General features: G+C 39.9%; 1 protein-coding gene across 1 annotated transcript in view; it reads right to left on the bottom strand.

Moving 5' to 3' along the window:
- Nucleotides 1-6663: 6663 nt before the first annotated feature.
- The window catches only part of FAM171B (family with sequence similarity 171 member B), a 58980-nt gene continuing 44010 nt past the window's right edge, over nt 6664-21633 (bottom strand). The window contains exons 2-8 of the mRNA XM_065413760.1: nt 19836-20069; nt 18881-18973; nt 17715-17873; nt 15177-15347; nt 12205-12321; nt 8339-8462; nt 6664-7984 (exon numbers count right to left, since the gene is read on the bottom strand). Of these exons, the coding sequence (XP_065269832.1) occupies nt 6664-7984; nt 8339-8462; nt 12205-12321; nt 15177-15347; nt 17715-17873; nt 18881-18973; nt 19836-20069 (2219 nt within the window). The remainder of the gene's footprint in view (nt 7985-8338; nt 8463-12204; nt 12322-15176; nt 15348-17714; nt 17874-18880; nt 18974-19835; nt 20070-21633) is intronic.

Below are 21633 nucleotides of genomic sequence, written 5' to 3'. Positions count from 1 at the left end.
AAAACAAAGACTGACAATGTGAGGATGAATTCAATTATTGTGGAATATCCACAGGCAATTTCCTCCTCTTTGGTACAAATCACTGCATGTGAGCAAGACAGTGGAACTCAAACAAAATATTTTCCTTCCTGCATCATGGATTTTGTTGTGAGGGTCTGGTTGTGGGAAGATTCTCCAGATCTGCATTGCTCGAAGATGCTCACTGTTTGACTAGTAAATCTGGCAGTACACTTAAGTATTTTTTTCAGGATATCAGACATAGAACAGGATGCCAAACATAGTTGTGTTCTAATCAGAACCCTCTATGTACATTCTTGATAACAGTGCCCTCACATCAGGAATAAACAATTCCTCTCCTGTGTGTTTGTCTATATATGACGGTGTTTGACAAGTTAACAGAAAACTACCTCCATTTGGCTCCTAAGAAAACATCAATAAGTTTAATATTCTCAGTTTACTCCAACAAACAGAGTCACTTATCTTCATTACAAAGAAGTGCTTGGTCTGAGAAATGTGCTACATTGCACAAAAATACATTATGACTAAATTACCTTTTGGGGGGGGGGGACGTCTCCATTAACCTACCTTTTACAAGACAGAAGAGATTTGAAACTGGTGTTCTACTCTGAGGTGGGAAAATTCTGGAGCTCCTTAAGTCACACACTGCAGCCACAGGGGGGAAAAAAAGCTATAAAGTTACTTATTTGAAGTCTGCCCCATGCATCTGACAAAATTTGACCCTCAGGGGGGAGGGATAGCTCAGTGGTTTGAGCATTGGCCTGCTAAACCCAGGGTTGAGTGTTCAATCCTTGAGAGGGCCATTTAGGGATCTGGGGCAAAAATCTGTCTGGGGATATGTCCTGCAATTCTTTCAGGCCATGAGAAAAGCAGTCAACATTTGACAAATGTTCAAACATGGAAGGGACTTGAACTGCGATTGAAATACAAGAGAACAACTGATGAACATTTGCACTTCATTAAGCAAGAAGAAAAGTATTGGCAGCAAATACTAAAACGTCTGATTGCTTTGGTCAGAGTTCTTGGTATGCAAAACCTGGCCTTTTGGGGAACACAAGAAAAACTGCACACTGCTGGTAACGGGAACTTCCTCAAATTTGTCGAATATCTAGCTTCGTTTGACCCGCTTATGGATGAGCATCTTTGCAGGATTAAGGACAAGGAGATGCATGTACATTACCTAGGGAAAGACATGCAGAATGAGCTTATTCAGCTTCTATCCAATGCCATCAAACAAAAAATCCTAGCATCTGCTCATGCTGCAAAATACTTTTCGATCCTTCTAGATAATACACCAGATGCAGGCCATGTTGAACAAATGACCATGATCATTCGGTTTGTGGATAGGCCTACTTCAGAGACAGAGAATGAGACTGAATCAGTATGCATAAAGGAACACTACTGGGGATTTGTGTCGCTTATGGAGACAACTGGAGCGGGTATGACAGAAACTATTCTTCATCAGTGAGAAGAGATGTCACTGCCTATAGAAAACTTGCGGGGTCAAGGCTAGGACAATGGAAAGGATGCCCCCCACACTCATTGGCGGTGGGAGGTGGAGAAACGCGGCCCCAGCCCGCTCCACTTCCCTTGTCACGGCCCCAGCTACGTCACTCGGGTTGGGGAAAGGACCGTCCCCGGCTCTCACCAGCAGCGGGAAGCGGAGTGCCATGGCTGGGAACTGGTGGAGTACAGCGGGCTGGGGCCAGGCTGCTCTGCTTCCCACCGCTGCTGGTAGTGGGGGTGGGGGAATCCTTTCCCCCAAGCAACATGGCTGGGGCCTGGGCGAGGGAAGCTGAGCGGGCTGCTCCCGGCCCCTCGCTAATCCCCCGGCCCACTCTGGGCCTGTGGGGCCCCCAAAAGTGCCCCCCCCCACAGCTCCTGCCTCCCAGACCCTGGGGGGGGGGGAGAGGCCTGGGGCTGCGTAGGGCACCCAAATGGCTAGGGACAGCCCTGATTCTGGTCTATAAGCACAAAAATGTAGCAAAGCCACTTGAAATGTCTCACTGTTGTGAGAGTGCTGGAGACGAACAAGCGAGCCAGCCCTCTGATCGCTTAGGTACCAATTAGTTCCCCTGGAGAAGACTCATTGGCAGATATGTAGCTAATTGGTTCATCAGCCCAAGACTGATCAGCTAAGGGCTGGAAAAGTTGACACAGGAAAGGGAGAGATTGGGTTAGCGAACCCAGCATGCTCTGAGATCCCAAGGTAGGGATGTTTCTGTTTTTCTCTGGCCCTGGGGGGACAGGGCAAGAAACCACTGTAAATACTTGCCTGCACAAGACTATTGGTGGCAGTGGTGGGAATATAAATAAATAACATGAAGGTGCCACTTACTGGAGAGTCTGAGGTTTCTGGGCATACAAGGGTTAGGACAGAGCGCACCACATTACAATTGCTCGTAATACTTAATCAGTTCATGCCAGCAAATCAAGAGAAAGAGCAACAAAAACAGTAAGTGGGAGGCTGCAAAATAAAGATGGCTGCAGTAAGGCTACTATGACAGATGTACTACTGCAATTATCACCAAACCAATGGCTGGTGGGAATAGTCCAGAAAATCCCAATACTGACACTGGACAAGAACATGGGCAGGTAAAAGTGAGAAAATCCCAACAGAGATACCAACCAACATTTAGATACTGCAGTGAGGATATTACCTGAGATGGTGGTTCAACTGTCTTAGAACCTTTGTTGTATAGACATGTGCTTTGTGTATGTTTGCAGTGTTGTTGCAGCTGCAGAACACCTTCAAAAGCAGAGCCTGGGAGCTTAAATTCATAACCTTGCTAGACACTAAATATCATGGACTGAATACAGACACTGGATTTATGGCTTATTACAACGATCTGTAACCCACTAACCCCTCCCCTGCCTTTTTTTTTTTTTTTTGGTCCTATGCCCGCAGGGGTGTTCTCTGGCCACTTCACCTTTAATGGTCCCTTAGAATATGTTAACTACTTATGCTATACAATCTGTTCCACCTTCATTTAGATGTGACACATTGTTTCCCAGACCCGAAGAGCTCTGTGTAAGCTCAAAAGCTTGTCTCCTTCACAACAGAAGTTGATCCAATAAAAGACATTACCGCACCCACCTTCCCCTAACGTGCTTCATCTACACAGATAATGTGTCATTTAACATGTATTGCCTTATCCACCCATCTTATGTCTCTAATATCCTGAGATCAACATGGTACAGCACCAATCCACACAACATTGCCTTGAAATGTGTATAAAAGGGACTATTTTAACAAATCACTCATTCACCTATGAGCCAACACAATCTCATGAAGTCCAAACACTACCTATATGACTTTGCATAAAAAAGGTTATATATTTTTGATCCATGTTGCTGCTGGAAGCCTAAAAGCAAGCCAAATTTTCTGGGGTCTGTTAGCCTAACAAACCAAATCTGAGGGTATCATCTGAAATGCACTACTGGCATATGTCCTCAGAAGGAGTCACTTTGTATTGCCACATCTATAGGGTTAGATTCTGCCTGATGAGCCCAAACAGCACAACGTTTGTTTGGGGGATTTTTTTGTGGGAAGTGGAGGGGTGCAGGAGTGCAATCCCCTACTCTGCTGTGGGTGGGAACCTGGAACTAGCCAGCACAACCCATCAGGTAGATGCACCAGTCAGTTCAGTGCATATCCCAGGCAGCCTCCACTGGGCTTTTATGGAGTCCCAGACTTAAAACTGAGCCTCCCAACAGACGTACACACTCCTGGGGGGGAATGAATCCCAGCTTTGGTGCATAATAACTCCTTGTGGGAACAGCAGAATGCCAAACTGAATCTCTCTGAGCTTGCAGGGATTAATCAAGCCATTATTTTATTGTGTCCTGTCACTCCCATTAGTGAGCCACATACAGTAGGTTTGAGGAATCAATTATTTTCTTCTCCGCATAATTGATTTATTCACAAAAATTCCGAAGTGGAATCTGCAAACTAACATTCATCAGTGTCAAACTGCTCATGAGAGAGATTTTTAGTTGCTCTATTACGGAGTACAGCATTAAGAACACTGCCCTCCCACCATTAGCTGAAGGGAAAAATAGAAATAAATATTAATAACAATTGGAGTGGAAGCCGTAGAGCCTAATAAGACGATAAAAATATATTAAGGAAATAAAATAATTGTTTATAAGGTTCACGAGCGTGTATGCTTGAGATACAGTTGGATGTCTATGCATGTATGTTTGTTATTATGTACAAAGTATAGTATTTGACTAAAATTGCTGTCAGCATCCTACATCTGATTGATCACCATATGTAGAACGAAATCACTTAAGCCACCACCAACTGTATGACACTATAGTATTGGGTACTTTAATGTACATACTTGTGCTCATAGAATTTGTGTTTCTGTTTCTTAATGTATGCTTTTAAGATCTAGTGTATTAAGGAATATTGGTACGTTAAATAGAGAATATTTTGTTTTCAATGATTACTGCTTAAGTGTCAATCCTTTGAGCGGAAGGCTGTATCCGTCCTCCCAAGGGTAAACAAAGTTAGTTAGTTCTGGAGAGTTCCCTGAAGTTCATAGGGGAACCCATGGTAAAACCCTGGCAATTCCTCTAGGGTGGGCCACCTCCTTTTACCTACCAAAACAGACCATCGAGTTACTGGAATAGGCAAACCATTGTGGGGGTGCCCCAAGTCTGATTTTGGGGGTAACACAGCTTGTCAAGGACATTATATTAGTATCAATGGAAACTCTGGATCTGTATTTGAAGGACTGAACAGAACTGGTGCAACAATGAAAGCATCGACAGTGACAATAATTTATAAGCTTGACATTCAAATAGTCTTTTAAATGTATATCTGGTTTGAAGTGTGGTTGATTATTTAACCATTATGAATCCATCAGAGAAAAAAAAATTCCATCCAGAGGGTGGAACTTGATGAAGGACATATGTTATAAAGATTTTTATACGAATAATTAGTTACACAAATCAAAACACATTACTGAAGGCAGGCGAACATGGCAAATACCCACACTCACCTGTAAGGCAGATGACTTGTGTAATCTTGCAGATTTATTTTTCTGTTGGCCAAACAATAATCTACTTACCATATTTAATATTTATCTCTGAACATTTTGTTTTTTATTGTTATATTCATGGGCTCGATAAGGATTTCATATGTTCAGGAAGCAATGACATACTAGGAAGAGTCAGAAACATGGTATGGTTTGCAATTTGGTTTGCAAATTCTTCTAGTAAAAGAAGGAATGGTACCAATGCCCAATGGTAATTCACCGAGTTTGATGGTATTGTTTCCTGAGTGAAGATGACTGCAGCCCAGGTCCATAGAGTGTATACATATTTTGGTTCTGTTACTTTAACCATACGTACTATACAGACATTAAAAAGCTTTTTTTTAAAAGGAATTTTCTACTATAACAATTTTTAAAGCCATCCTTTATAATCAAATTGCTAAAGCCAAAATGCTGTGACTTATTTCTTCAGAGAAACATCTTAAAGGTCACAGGAAATATTCTATTTCATGTGAAGCACATTAAAAAGTGTGTGAATCTACTTTTCTGTTAGCCAAAGCTAAATCTATCACTTTGACAAAATGACCATTTAAAACAAAAAATATATTTTGATGGACATTTCCTTCCTCTATACATATGTTAGTTACATTTCATGCATTCACAAATTTTGGTAACTGTTTAACTTAGTAATAACTCATAATCAAGTGTCTCTGTTGTACTGTGGACCAAGTTTGGAGCTCAGCTTCCATACGCTCAAAAGTCTAAACAATAAGCAATCAGGTTTTTTTTTTAGCCTGTTTAACACCTCTGTGCTGCATGGCCTACCACCAAAAGTAGCAAAAAAAGTGGCACATTAGCCAATGTGATCAAATTTACTATTTGTTTTTAAAAACTTTTAAAAGTGTATAAATGTAACAGTACAGGTCATTCCTTCTAAAAGTACCTTTTCTGCAAAAGGCACCATTTGCCCATGTTGACAAAGGTATTTTCATTAGACATCAAGTTTTATCCTAAATACACCCGTGTGAATCAGGAATAACTCAATAGCCTATGACAGAGAGCCAAATTTGACTCAATATACATTGAGTAACACATGAAAAGGAAGATTTTTGGAGACTTTTAACAAGTGTCTGGAGTAGATACCAAGTCCCTGATTATTTCCAAGAACACATTGAGACTAATGTAGTGAAACTTTCTACGAAGTAGGAATTACTATGGTCAGGGCACCAGTAAAAGTTATGTGTAAATGCTACACAATAGCCTGCTGGTCACTCCAGTGAGGGACAACATTTTGGAAACATTTTAACATCGCTACCCAGAACTATGCCTACAAAAAATAAAATACTTTCTTTTTCTAAGTGCCTACATTTCTAGCTGTGCACCCCCAGAGGTGTACCCCAAGAATGAAAAATTTAAACAAACCATAATAGCATTTCTCAGTGATAAATTCAAATTTTATATCCAATGCTCCGTTGAAATCATAATCCTTGGTCTGCACATTAAGAAATGTAACTTTACCTGATACTAGAAAACCATTTTGACTGCTCCTTATAAATCCAACATTGCAAATTTACAACAAGAAGCAAAGAGGAAAGAGTGCACAAACTGCTAGAAAAAGCAAGAACACTGAACACACTGTGTTTCAATTTATAGGAATCAGTGGCCTCTCCTCTCTCTTTTTCCAGATATTGGTTTGACTCTCTTTCTTAGCCATAGGTGGTCTACCTCTTTTTTTAGCTGGAGGAGTACTGGACTCATGACCTTTTGTTGTGGGTTTTTTTCGTGGTGGTTCTTCAGTGTGCTGTTCTACGACTGGCACACTTCCTCCGTCCAATACGTGTCTCACAGACTGTTCATCAGGGCTACAAACAGTGGTCCCACTTTCGCTGCTACTCAGATCCAAATCTTCCAAATAAAGGATCTTAGAATGATGCATGCTTTTAATGAAAGTTTTCTCTCTCTCCAGTTTTCGACTGGGATGATGCTCATTCATGTCCACGCCAGAGTCCAGGCTGGTGTCATTACTTTCTGTTTTCCTGCCCTTTTTCAGATCTATAAACGAGTGCCTCACTTGAGCGACGGGCTTTCCATCGAGTGACACGAACCATGCTCTGGGGTGTGGGGATGGTTTTCCTTTAGAAAGCTCCAATAACGTTTGCTCTGAAATACCTTGAAGTTCAGAGGAAAATGGTGTCAAAACGGCTTCGTTCAGTGTCCCAGGAACAGAGACAGACTCCAGCAAATTATTGGTATACCGACCCCAGTTTGAAGTTTGTGAGGATAAACCCTGTTGACCATCTAATGTGGCTTTCTCATCTCTGCAGGCAGGGGGCTGGAGAGGAGAGTGCATTGGCATTTTGGGCAGCGTCTGTGTATAGCTGTCTCGATTCATGGGCTCCATCATTGGGCTATAGACTAACTGCCCTTTTCTTGGCAAAGTAGCTGACTTAGCAGCATGTAATTGCTCCGGAGAGTGGAACAGGTCAGAGGTTTGAAGGATGGCAACAGGCTGACTATAAATATGCATTAGTTGTTCTGGGATATGGGAAAGCCCATACATCTCTTCGTTCACTGCAAGATATCTGTTCTGGTCTTGAATGTCCCTGGGAGATTGGGAAACACTGCTGTTAATGTGCTGTAATTGTCTAACTCCAGCATTAGGCTCCAAGGACTGGGCTGAATTCCTCGAGTGACCACTCTGATTGGATTGATATGAAACATTTTCTGTGTAGATTTTAAAATTGTCCCAAGCTTTTTTGTCCTCTGTTTCCATAGAAGTCTTTCTGTGAGGGCTAAAGGAGGAAAGCTTGGGCATGTATAATTGTGATTTATCCTCTAGCTTTACTGACCCCTTCACAGCACTGATATGATTTATGTGAGTTGTTGATGTTGTCTGGTCCTTTTTTAAGACCTCCAGTTTAGTTGTATTTTTTCCCCTCTTATGTGATTGGCCACATTTATCCCTATGGGAAAAAAGGCGGGGGGTGGGAGGAGAGATAATTGTAGGACATATGATTAAAATACTAGTGATGAGCACAGATTGCACTTAAGACTTCACAGACTAAAAGGTATGATGTACAATTTGAAAGCCAGTAGGTACAAACTTAAACCTGTTCAATAACCACTGAAATCATTTGTGATTACACTGCATATTAATATAGTGTACATATTTAAATTAGTAAGTTTGAAAAAGACTTTAAACACATGCACTTCCTAGATATTACTAAGAAAACAATTATTTTGTCTCAAAAGAGCCCCGTTTGTTAACTTTAAACTCCATTCATATTGAGCATATTAAAGCTTTTCTTTTTCCTTACCTGCAGTAACAGAGAAGAACAGTGAAGAATCCAATGATAATGACTATAGTACCTCCAAGTATGGCTGTAAGGAACACTGTGTGATAGGCTGTTATGTCCTTGGAAACTGCACTAATAATAGAGTCTAGATTTTTCAAACACAAAACGAAACAAATTAGATGTCAAGAACTAAGAATTTTGTTTCTGGTGCAAAACTGCATTTGATAAATTGCACTGTAGTTTTCTAGCCGCTGTTGTGCTCCCTTGCACTATCCTGCTGTTGGTCATTTTAGCCACTATGGAAATGTGGGAACCATCACCAATATCAAATCACACTTCAGGGGCTGATGTCACAAACACTGACATATTGCCTTTGCATTTGCTCAGTTCCAGCCAAATGGTGTTCATGCTATATGTCCGAATTTATTTCAAAATCCTAGTCCCTGAACAGAGCTGCTGTCACATCATGTCACTTTAAATCTAAAATTCTGAAATCACATTTTCTCATTCAAAAGTTGTCCATCTGAATCCCCACTCAGGGATAAGTACAACTTTAAATGTGCAAGCTCAGATTCTTCTATATAAGCAGTAACCACTGGGGCCAATCAATCCAATCCCATTCTCCTCCTCACATGGTTCTAGGAGCTAAAACAGACAGAGGGCTCCAACTGCTTTTCAGTTCATTATGTTGATACTTCTCTTCTAGAGTACGCCCAGAAGATGGCAGTAATATATATACCTAACAGGGCTTGGCTATCTCTCGCATCAAAAATGTTTCTGACAAGCGATCTGAAAATGGGGAAGATGAGGGAGACCATGTCTGTTCTGAGGCACCAGCTGATCCAGAATAATAGTTTTTCCAACTTATTGGAAAGGATTCCATAAATCTTATTTCCTCTTTCGAAGTGATGCTGGGTTGCAGGGCCGTCCTTAGGCATATGCAGCATATGCGGCTGTGTAGGGCACCTGAAAATTTGGGGCACCACTGGGGGTTTTAGTGTCCACCCTCCTGTCTCTTCCTATCACTGTTCTGACCCTTCCTGCAGGCTCCCGCCACAGCTGGCTGCTGGTGAATGAATCTTCCTCCAGAGGGGATCTAGTAACTTAAAAGTGAAAAAGCCTCCAGCCTGCCAGACCGATTAGCACAACATTGAAACTGTTACAGAGCCATTCAAGTGGTAATGAAGCCATTTAACAGGCATTTCCCAACCTCCAGGTATATACTGTCTACAGGACCTTAGTTTAAAATTTGCTTCAAAAATATTTCATTAGTGAGTTGGTGAAGATTATAAAATCACATCTTTAAAAAAATCCTTGCACAGATTTTTAGATGCACAATCATCTTTAGCCTTAAATGCTTGGATCTTCAGACTTAACGTTTTTTAAATAAATCCTTCAAAAGACCATCCTTATCTAAAATACGCATTTTAATTTTAATTACTATAGAAAAAAAACTTGCTTCCAAAGTCTTCCTGTCCTTTCTGTCCATCCCTTTCTCCTTTGACCTCTTCCACCCCCTCCCCCGCCCCCGGCTCCTTGAAGAGAGCGCTTAAAGGGACAACACCCCTTTCTTTACTTTACTTCTGACTATCTGATAAACTAATTTTAAGACAGCCCTCCAGCAAAATCAGTACCTAGTAAGATATATTTCAGAGTAGTAGCCCTGTTAGTCTGTATCTGCAAAAAGAACAGGATAGCCCATTTAAGACAGTTTGACAAGAAGCTGTGAGGATACTTAACATGGGGGAAATAGATTCAATGTGTGTAATGGCTAAACCATTCCCAATCTCTATTTAACCCTAAATTGATAGTATCTAGTTTGCATATCAATTCAAGTTCAGCAGTTTCTCATTGGAGTCTGTTTTTGAAGCTTTTCTCTTGCAAAATTGCCACCTTTAAATCTGTTACTGAATGGCCAGAGAGGTTGAAGTGTTCTCCTACTGGTTTTTGAATGTTATGATTCCTGATGTCAGATTTGTGTCCATTTATTCTTTTGCGTAGAGACTGTCCGGTTTGGCCAATGTACATGGCAGAGGGGCATTGCTGGCACTTATCACATTGGTAGATGTGCAGGTGAACAAGCCCCTGATGGTGTGGCTGATGTGATTAGGTCCTATGATGGTGTCACTTGAATAGATATGTGGACAGAGTAGGCATCGGGCTTTGTTGCAAGGATAGGTTCCTGGGTTAGTGTTTTTGTTCTGTGGTGTGTGATTGCTGGTGAGTATTTGCTTCAGGTTGGGGGGCTGTCTGTAAGCGAGGACAGACTCCAATGAGAAACTGCTGAACTTGAATTGATATGCCAACTAGATACTATCAATTTAGGCTTAAATAGAGACTGGGAATGGCTGAGCCATTACACACATTGAATCTATTTCCCCCATGTTAAGTATCCTCACAGCTTCTTGTCAAACTGTCATAAATGGGCTATCTTGATTATCACTACAAAAGTTTTTTTTCTCCTGCTGACAACAGTTCATCTTAATTAATTAGCCTCTTAGAGTTGGTTGGGCAACTCCCACCTTTTCATGTTCTCTGTATGTATAAATCTCTCCTCACTATATGTTCCATTCTATGCATCCGATGAAGTGGGTTGTAGCCCACAAAAGCTTATGCTCAAATACATTTGTTAGTCTCTAAGGTGCCACAAGTACTCCTGTTTTTTTAGTAAGATATAAAATCCTTTGGAAACATATTTTTAAAAGTTGGTGAAATTTCATAAACATGTCTATTGTTATGGACATCACACAAAGTAAAAAGTGTTCCCTTTTTCTAAAAGCAATGAACATTGTTATGAACACACTAAACCTCTGTGACTAATTTAAAATAATGTCTTTGTTTCAGTGAGTTAAATATGTAATAATCTGGAATGATTAAGAGTACATTTAAAATATAAAATCAGCTTAGAAATACTAATTAAGAAAATGTAAAACAGAGAAGAGCTGCATCATGTGTTCCATAATATTTAATGTTGTATTCAGCAAGACAGCTGACTCGCCCTCACTACAAAGTTTTTGGAAATAAATCTCTGACAAACTTCAGGGCATATCAAAAAACCTATGACTGACATTTTTTATTCTCAAATTTAGTGCTTTTAATTCTTCACCATCTGGCATGCAGTGGGGAAAATGCCCCATTTTCTTTAGAAAGAAATTGCAGAAGAGTTTTTTTTTCAAATGTCATTTGCTTCATTTGGGCTCAGGGATTTGGCTGGAAGGGGGTGAGCAGGGAGTGGGAAGGAAGAGAGGAGGGAGACAGTGGTGAGAGGACAGGGCCTGGGCAGAGGGGGGTGGGGCCACAGGCAGAAGAGGTGGGCTGGCAGCTTCACCCACTGCCCATGATAGCAGGTAAGAGCGGGTTGGCTCCCACACACCCAGAGCGCACTGCAGTGTCCTTAGACAGGAGCCATATTCACAGAGCTGAATGCGCCAGTGCTGCGCATTCTGCGTGAGGGAGAGGGTACAGTGGTCTCTGCAGGGAACTGTGACTCTCTGCCGCCGTGAGGTGGGCTGGGCGCCTCGGTATCCTTTGCTGCCGCTGCCATGAGGCAAGCCCGGGCTGCCGTCGGGCATAGTGGCACCAGTTTAATAATACTGCGTAGGGCCCCATAAATCCTAAGAACGGCTCTGCTGGGTTCTGTTTCCTGCAATCCCCAAGGCAGCTGTATCACTAGCGGTTAAAGGACACAAGTATGCACGTGTATGTTGTATACAGAAGCAGAGGCACCCTAAGAATTCCATCTTATTAACCATGATTATCATCAGATTGAAGCCACCTGCATCCCAATTTTTCCTCTATTTTTCAACATGAAAATTATACTGAGGAACAGCTATTAAGATATTATTTGGATAATGCAATGATTTTTGTGTTCCAATAATATGCAATACCTCTGGTTCCAGGCACTGGAGCTGCTATCCAGTATCCCAAGTGTGGAGCAACATACGTCCATACTAAATGGTCATTTGCATTCTTGACCATTCCCAGCCCACGACTTACCCAAGCACCTGAAAAAGAAGGCAGCCATTAAACATATCACGGGACATGGTTTTTATATGTGGTTCTATCACTGAAAAAGGCATAACATAAAGCAAGTCATCAGAAAAGTATGGAAAATCAAAAAGGAACCGTTTAAAATCAAGCTCTTCTGGGACTTTCATCTTATACACTAAACCCTGGTCGACACACAAACTTGTATGACTTAACTAAATCTTTTCCTACACCTGATTTAGATATTTTAGTGCAATTTCTATGAGTGGACAGTTATTTTAGAATAAGAGTGACTAAAGTCAATTTAGTGGTTTGTTAAATGACTTTAGCAAGTTTATTCCAAAATAATTATTATTAATAATAATAAAAAAAGAGTTCACACACAGACTTGCACCTAAATAATTTTAATTCCTATCTTCTGCTAATTTAGTGCAAGGCCTAAGTTTATTAAAGATGGGTAATTTAAGCACAATGAATAGAATGTCCAGCATTAGTTATTAGCATACAATGGACAAGCCATGGTAATCCATTAAGACTGCAACAGGATCAACAATACCTGTATTGAACATTTTTTTTTCTGTTTAAATTGTCTAAGGCTGAAACAGCTAAATTAGCTCAAGGAAGACTTATTGTTTGGCCACAGATCCCACACCATCTGACTTGCAGTGCAAACGACAGGTTTTGGGGCTTGTCAAGCTTCTGCAAGGTAGGGAACTGCACTTGCATACTGTGAAGAGATAGCAAAGAAGTGTACTTAGTAACTGTGGATATGTTTGTTGTGTAACCATCTGTGAAATTCTCAAGTGGAAAAAACTGTACAAGAATGTAGTGAGGCAGAGTGGACTTCCTCTGAGCCTGACAGGGAGGAACTGCCCCCTGGTGGGAGGAGCCAGCCCAGCCCTGCCCCCCATGACAGAAGCAGAGGGATGGGACAGGAAGTATAAGAGGGCAGCCCTCCAGCTCAGTTGGGCTGGAACCAGGGAAGGAGGCAGATGTCTCTGCCTCGCAGCAGAACTCCGGACCAGGGACCGAGCTGTGCAGCACCCTGCCCCTGGAGGACACTGACTGTGGAGAGGAACTATGGGGACTGCCAGCCGCTGTTTACCCAGAGGAGACTGAGGACTCTCTGGCAACGGAGCCCTGCCAACAGACTGTAGTAGGAAGTAGCCCAGGGAAACCAGACATTAGACCAGTTGTGTTGCTGGGAGATGAGTCAGCGTGTTTCAGTGATTTCCCTGCTGACCCAATGGTGGGACCACCCGCCATTGTTAGGGCCCTGGACTGGGACCTGGTAGAGTAGGGGGGCCTGGGTCCCTCTGCCACTAACCTCACCCCTGAGGTGGTGGCCTACTCACCCTAGGTGGAGCGCCTGTGTCGCATTTGGGGCTTGCACCAGCCAGGAGGCTGTGAACTGCTAGGAGGCGCAGACTAAAGACTGCTTGTTACTGTGCCTCGGCCCAAAAGGGTCTGGGCTGTAGATTGTGAATTGCTGCCTGGCCTGCCAGGAGTCTAAACTCACTGGTGGGTGTGTGTGCGTGTGCGTGTCTGCTGACGTATTACTGTGGCTCTTTGGCAATGTACATTGGTAAATTCTGGCTCCGTCTCAGGCTCAGGTTGGCCACCCCAGTTTGAGAGGTAATTTTATGAGAAGTACAACCTAGATTCTCATGAGAATTAATCTTTGTAAAAGTCCTACCTGGAGTTAGAATTAAAAATATCTATGCAAAGTAATATAAAGATTTGTAATCACCTCTAAAATTAGAGAGTTAGCATTCTTTAATTTTTTACTTTCTACTCCATAGGAAACAGCATGCACTAAGAAAAATGTAGGGGTATTTATTTATAATTTAATTGCCTTTTAGTACCTTTTAAACACAGTTATGTAATTTTCAGTTATCTTATAACAAGTCTGAAAAATCAGTTTAACTACATATTGAGAACACAAGAGTACTTTAAATATTATTCATGCAAATACTTCAGTAAGAGTCAAAAAAAGGATTAGCTCTATATGAATTAGAATAGTATCTATAGTAGCTATACAATTACATAGGCTTATATTTCAGGCATAAGCTAATTGCCAGTGAGTCAGGACCCCCTGTCAGTATAGTATTGCAAGATGAGCTGCATTATGGAGGTTTCTGCCTGCCTTTGGTGCATCTGAGCGGGTCAACACGATCACTGGTTTATTTCAATTTAGTTGTTACTGTAAATATTTGACATGGAGATATTTGTATGTCAGATTACAGCAAAATAAAAGTTCTAATTTAATTCTAGTATTTCTCCTGTATAACTACTTTACTTTCTCAACTGCTTGCAATAATCATAAAATAATAATAATAATAATAGTAAAACAGACTAAAGCTATGTCAGCCCAGTGTTAACATTTCATTTCAAGTGAACGTTAAGGATATGACTCTGGAGCACAATATATTCAAATAATTCTTAATTTTGAATGTCTGTGAAACCATCAGCCAAGACACTATCATCATGCTTAAATTTACATCAGTTTTAAAAATGTATCTTGTCCCAAATACTTATGGAATTGTGAAAATAAAGATCAATATCTGATCGATCCTTAAAACTACTCTTTGATATAACTCATTTACATACATATGGTTCATGGCTGACTTCATCAAAGCAGGGATGCCCTTTTGAAAAAACAAAAACGCAAGTTAAAACATTTACAACCAGGAAAATCCTGCTTAAGTGTCTATGTCCCTACTTTAAAAAAGCAAAACAAAACCGACAGGTTTTAGTGCTATATATTATTCGATACATGCACTCAAACTACTCTACATCACACTAATACTACGTATTGTAGTGTATGATATTCAGCATTAAAGTGGGATTCCAAAGTATATAGCAGACATACCAGTTTTCATATCAAATGTCCACGCAGGTATAGCATCTCCTGATTTTACCCTACTTGTCGGTAGAAGAGGCAGCGTAATATGAATTGAACCAGTCACTTTCAATTCTTTCCCAGCTGAAAGGAGGTTTACACATATTGCAGCAAGAGGGGTCAATTCAATGCTTTTAAAACCTAATCAACATAAGGAATAATTTGTCCGTAAACAATACACACACTAGAACATATTTACTATTTTTTTTAAAATGGGTTTTCATTTGTAACTGAAGGCAAGCCATCATGAGAATGTATGGTCTGTACTAAGTGTCAATATAACTTGAGAAAACTCAAGTCTCAAGCATTTCACCTCTTCAATTAATACTTTTTAATAATTGGTAAGCAGCAATTCCTATTTAAAGCTGTAAAAGAGAAATATATCTTTTAAACAGAGCTGATTTGACAGTACTCACAGAATACAATATTAAGCAAATTTGGCTTTTGGGGAGCTATACCTGGTACCAGGTACTTTAAATCTCAGATATCAGACTAGCTATTCTACGCTGAATATTGCAGACCAAGCAAGTCAAATGATTTGTGAATCCACACATATTAAGGGGGGTTCTGATACAGATTAACCAAACTGAAGTTCCAGTATTCATGATATATTTACATGTCTTTTCCAGTATTCAAGCAGCTCTGTTAATAAAATTTACTGAAAGGATTTATTTGCTAATTTAGAAGTTTCTGTAGAGTTAATCATGAGATATAGTACTTATGGCTTGTCAAAATATTCAAAGGAACCACTGTGGTTGCACTGCTTTATTGTGTGGGCTGTAAGTTTGTCTCCCTTTGTTCTTCTTGCACTAATTTTCAATAACACAGATACTATGTGATATAAATACTTCAGAATCCACAGTGTGACAGGTTGCTCAAGAAAGACAAACAGAATTATTAAGTAGCAGAATGATATTAGAGCTTTGCACACTGTTAGAAACTAGTTGCGAGACATCTGTCAGTGTATCAGATATCAGCCTCTACCTGCTATAAAATACAGTCCTGAAGGAATAGGCTCTATGAATAATTTAAAAAGACATCAGACAGAATTTAAGGGAATAACACTATTTATCTCTGATGCTTCAAGTTCAAAAGTTGTATTATAAACAATTTTTTAAAAATCTTCAAATGTCCACACACAAACAGGATACTGGTATTTGTGAGAATTTTGATTAAGTATAGATTAAACAAACTGGAATATGAAATTCAGATAATTTGGCTAGAAGCCACATCAAGGACATCATCCAATTCACATTAATGAAACCATAAAACTGCCGTGAATTTTTAAGAGCCTTGCTGTATAGTGGGCATTGGGAAGAAAAGGAAAAAACATTTAAGTAGGATGGAATAAAGGGTCCAGCATTGTGATCTCCTGGATACCAACATAACTATGTGGATTAGAAAGTAAGCATGAATAAATATTAGTAATGCAGTCGGTGGCTTATTTCAGAGTGCATTAAAATGATGTAGCACTACAGATGTACTAAGTATTAATAGTACAGTAGAACCCTGTCAACACTGGTTTTCCTCTTGTTAGGTAACTCCCTTCTCTTCATGTGTCAGTATATAATGCCTGCATCTGTAATTTTCACTCCATGCATCTGAAGAAGTGGGGGTTTTACCCACGAAAGCTTATGCTCAAATAAATCTGTTAGTCTTTAAGGTGCCACCGGACTCCTCGTTGTTTTTAAGTATTAATACTACTACTACCAACCCATGAAACAACTTAGAACTGTCTCAAAATGTATTTTTACTCACTGAAACAGATGTGTGTGGAGAACATACTTGAATTCTGCAATTGCTCTCCATATATTTAAAGTGCCTGTTTGGTATCACCAGGTTTACATGGATTAACTGCAAGTAAATCAATAATGCTGCATGGATTAACTGTCTGCAGGTCAAATGATAGTTTATGCGTTTTCCTTATGTTGGGTGGGGCAAAACGCCAACGCCACGTAGGTAATAGCATTAAAGTGAAAAATATAGGTAGATCCTCCGCTGGTATAAATTGGTGAAGCTCCATTGACTTCAATAGACCTAACCCAATTTACACTACTTGAGGATCTCACCATAGAATTCTGAATACATTCTGGAAAGTTGTTAACACCTTCAACTCCCAATAAAATCAATGGGAGCTGAAAGTGTTCTGCACATTGCAGGATCAGACCCTACTTGGGTTGCACTTAGGGCTTATATAGCATGTGTGGAACTCCCAGAGAGGGAAATCAGCACATGGTCCTCTGTATGACTATTTATGCCTGTGGAAAAGAGGTGTTTATTATGTTCTTGCTAGTAGATGTGAATGAGATCTAAAGTGATGTGAATTACTCATCTACAATATAACATGTATTGGTTCAATCCAGCTCTTGTGAAAGTCAAAAGGAATTTTTCTATTGAGTGAAATGGGAGCAGCGTAGGGCCCTCATGACTACTGAATGTATATTTACATAAGCACATACTTACTTGTATTATGTTTTAAAAGTGCAGATTCTAACAAATTTAATATACCTGATTTATTTAGAAGAATCCCTGTTGTATAAAGAAAATTGTCCACTTTCAAAAACTGCTGTGGCACTGTCAAATAGGCGGTCACGTTTGTAATATGGTGGCTTATAGGAAGTTTTATTAAAGTTTTGGGAAACTGAACACTTGGTTGAGATTTGGCATCTGAAAAAAAAAGAGTAACATTTTAAATTAGCAATGTTTCAATCTGAATTAACGCTTTCTATAGCCAAACTGTCCAGAAATCCTTTGTACAAAACACTGTTTCAAACCCCTACTCTCCAGTGTTTGCAATTGTCTAGATTTAGGCCAGTACTTGCCGCTAGCATATATACAACATCATCTGAAAACAGAATAATTTCTTCTTACTCCCATCCCTAATCCTTGGCTTCTCTAAACACTCTCCCCTACAGCAAACGTTCTCCAGCTTCAATCTTCCTGAGGCAGATACATTTCAAATAACTATCTTGGGAAACCATATCGAAGACTACCAGAGCCTTTCAACGCAGTGGAATAATGCACATGCACGCCAGTGCAATGAGCTCCTCTGAGATTTCTGGTGTTTTTAATAGCGCTGGTTCTCCAAAGGATGTGTCTTCAATCCATTAATCTCTTCCCCTCCACCTCCTACCCCTACATGTACAGAGTGCAAAATCAGCAGCTTTCTATTCAGACTCTCTTATGATTTGAGATGAGAAGGTCAGAAATACATAATAAATATAGGGATAATAACCTAATGCCTACATGGCTGTAAACAACACTCACATCCATGGAAGGCTGGAAGATTTGGAAGGAGCTTTGCTTGCTACAATAAATACAGAATCTGAGGGCCAGCTCTTCAGCTGATGTAAATAACATAGCCCCAATTCAGTGGAGCTGTGTCAATTTACACCAGCTTGGAATTTGGCCATAAGTAATATATCTATTTATTTTTAGTGGAAACTGGTGCCAGAAGCCATTGCTTTGCTAACTAAGAGTTGGCTATTTATGCACAAGCTGGAAAAACATTCATGAATAAGCCCTTAAGTGCACAGAAAACAACAACATTTGGGAGGTCACTGACTCCTCCCCACAGAATTTGTTGGCAAAAAACAGTTGTATTCATTAGTTAAGGCACATAGTTTTACGTACAAAAAGCGTTTACATCCTATCACGTGTAGTGCTGTACTTACCAGACAGTTTTCCAGTAATTAAAACTGTATCTTCAAACAACCACATATTAGCTTGGCTTTGTGGGAACAGTGAAAGTGTTACAGATGAGTATACTGTGGAAAGACAGACATTAAGAATATCTGATTACATGTGTAAAAGTTTCAAAGAAAGTTGTGATCAAACATACGGTTCCGAAGACAGGTAAACAAATGGGGAAAAGAAAAAAGGAATGGGAAGACCGAAGGACTAAGCAATCCCGCTAGTCCAGGGATGAATCATACTGGCTAAGCAATGTGGACTACCAGTGTTCATGGTGCACATGTTCTGTGGATTAACGGATAGCTTGAGTTCCTGGACAGCCCATCCTCTTAAAAAAGACAAAACAAAACAAAACAAACAAAACTAGACACTTTAAAACACACCCTAATAGAATTATTAAAAACAAAATGTGATAGTTAAAAGCAGGCCATTCATGATGAAACACTGCTGAAAACATAACTAAATTGACAGATGGAAGAGTTCAGAGAAGTAGCTCTGAGCCACAATCACATTTCAGCCTCTTGGTACCCCATAATCCTAACACTTTCGATATTCCTAGCTGGCCTTTCACTCACTCTGCTGTGAACATGAGACATACACACCTGTGTGTATATATATATTACATGACATACATACATATATGCATATGCACATGAATTCACTTTCTTCAAATCATGCCCCCACTGCAGTATAATCTCTCAGAGTGGACAGATATTTTCAACAACAGTTAAAAATATTATTTCAGTTTTAAAAATCCATGTTATAATTTTGTCAAGTCTAAAGGGTCATTTACCTTTAATAACTGGCATTCAATCATGACCTACTTTGACTTCATTCAGTCATGTACAGTTCATTACAATTAGATGGATTACCCAAGGAAGAAATAAGCTTCAATTGCACACAGTGTAATAATAGGATTTTAAAGGGTTTACTTACTTGGCATTCTCCCAGTCTTCCAAGGCAATGGTGTTAACATGTAGCCCTCTTTGTAAGATGCAATAGTTAAACTTAGACCTAACTTGTAGGGAACTTTTATTAATACTACTCCATTGTTTCCAGTGAGTGTGGAATTCGTCTTTGTGTAGTTAACAAACACTTCTACAATTGCTTGGGGTAGGTACTGATGACTGATGATGTCATTTACTTGAACTTTCAGCATAAACACAGATCCTATGAAAAAAGAAAAAAAATGAGAGGTTATAACCAATAATGACTAAGCATAATATTTAACTAAGCACCAATATTTTGTCATAGTTTAAATTACCATGCTGATGACAGGCAAAAGTAACCATATTCTGTGGTTTATTGGTTGCCAAGTTTGCATATTTCTCTTTTTCCCACATTCCAAATTTTAGCATTCAAAATGCATTTGTCCAATAAGAATACTGTGATTGTTCAACACTAGCATCAGTGCAAAATTATGTAGATGGAATGCTTAGGGGATATTTTCTTTAAAGTACTTTTTAGTCCTTTTCTCTAGGTTTTCTTCTACCATCTTTCAAAGCCAGCTTTATAGGAGAAGTGATGTCATAGATCAAAACTGTAACCTACCAAGAGGAAAAAAAGATAATGCTATTGGGACACAACATACTGAGATAGGAAACTCTGAAGCAACAGATGCTGCAGTTCCAAACCCAAAATAAATGATAGCTCTATTGGGAGCCAGATTCTCCTGTACCTTGTATGAAAGAAGTCTCATATCACAGTGTGCTGTGCCTTTCCAATAGAATCTCAGCAACTCAGAACATTATTTATCCTATGTGATGGATTTAGAGTTGTCTGTGATAATTTAGGAATATTATGTGTTGACTTGGTTATCAGGATGTTTACTGTATGAAAATGCTGGTTTGGTTTAATAGCAGGGTGTGGGGAAAACAAGCAGGTTAAATGCTTCAAGGTGTCTAAGAGACAATGCCTGGGCTATTAAATAGGATGATCTCACCTCCTTGGCTACAGTCAACTTACACAGCTTGTTTTGCCAATATGGAACAAAAGAACTACAAACTGTCAAGAAGGGGAGCAGCTGTTTGAGGTCAGACACAAACAGACCCTGCTGGAAGATCTGAAGCAGTTAGGTCTCCTTAGGCTTCCGACACAATGGGTAGATAAGCCTTAGATAAGATAAGCATTTTGGGGCAGGGACTGACTTTTTGTTTTGTGTTTGTATAGCATCTAGCACAACAGGGCCCTGATCCATGACTGGAGCTCCTAGGTGCTATGCGAAGAGAAATAATAAGTAGTAAGAATAGACTTGTGGAGATCATTTGTTGTTTTAAAACCCCTTCTCTCTTATCTTATACTTTGTTCCTATGGTTAAAATAAACAATACTTTTTTCTTTTAGAAGGCCATTTTGGGTCACTAGATCCATTGGTCACAGACTCTCGAACGGATGAACTGCAGCTACCCAAACCCAGTCGGACCTGTTGGGTTAAACATGTTTAATCTACAGAGTACTGTAGGACAGGACCTTGTCTAAGAATGGAAGAAATGCATAATTTCACTGAGGATGAGAATACATAGGAAGGTGTTTGCTGTTGCCTCTGCTTCTGCTAAATGATCCAGATTCAGAGAGGTTTTCTACATCATCACCAGAGTTCATGATGGGGCCCCAAAACCTATTGAAAAGATCCTTCCTAAATACAAGGACTCACATCACCAGTCCCCATATAGAAATGAGGAATTTCCACCAATTTACAAGCTCATAGTGCAACTATGTTTTCTGGCTTGAAGAAC

This window comes from Emys orbicularis, chromosome 11 (genome assembly GCF_028017835.1).
Source record: "Emys orbicularis isolate rEmyOrb1 chromosome 11, rEmyOrb1.hap1, whole genome shotgun sequence".
NCBI lineage: Eukaryota > Metazoa > Chordata > Testudines > Emydidae > Emys > Emys orbicularis.
The sequence above is the reverse complement of the archived record's forward strand: the minus strand, read 5'-3'. Positions and strand labels throughout refer to the sequence as shown.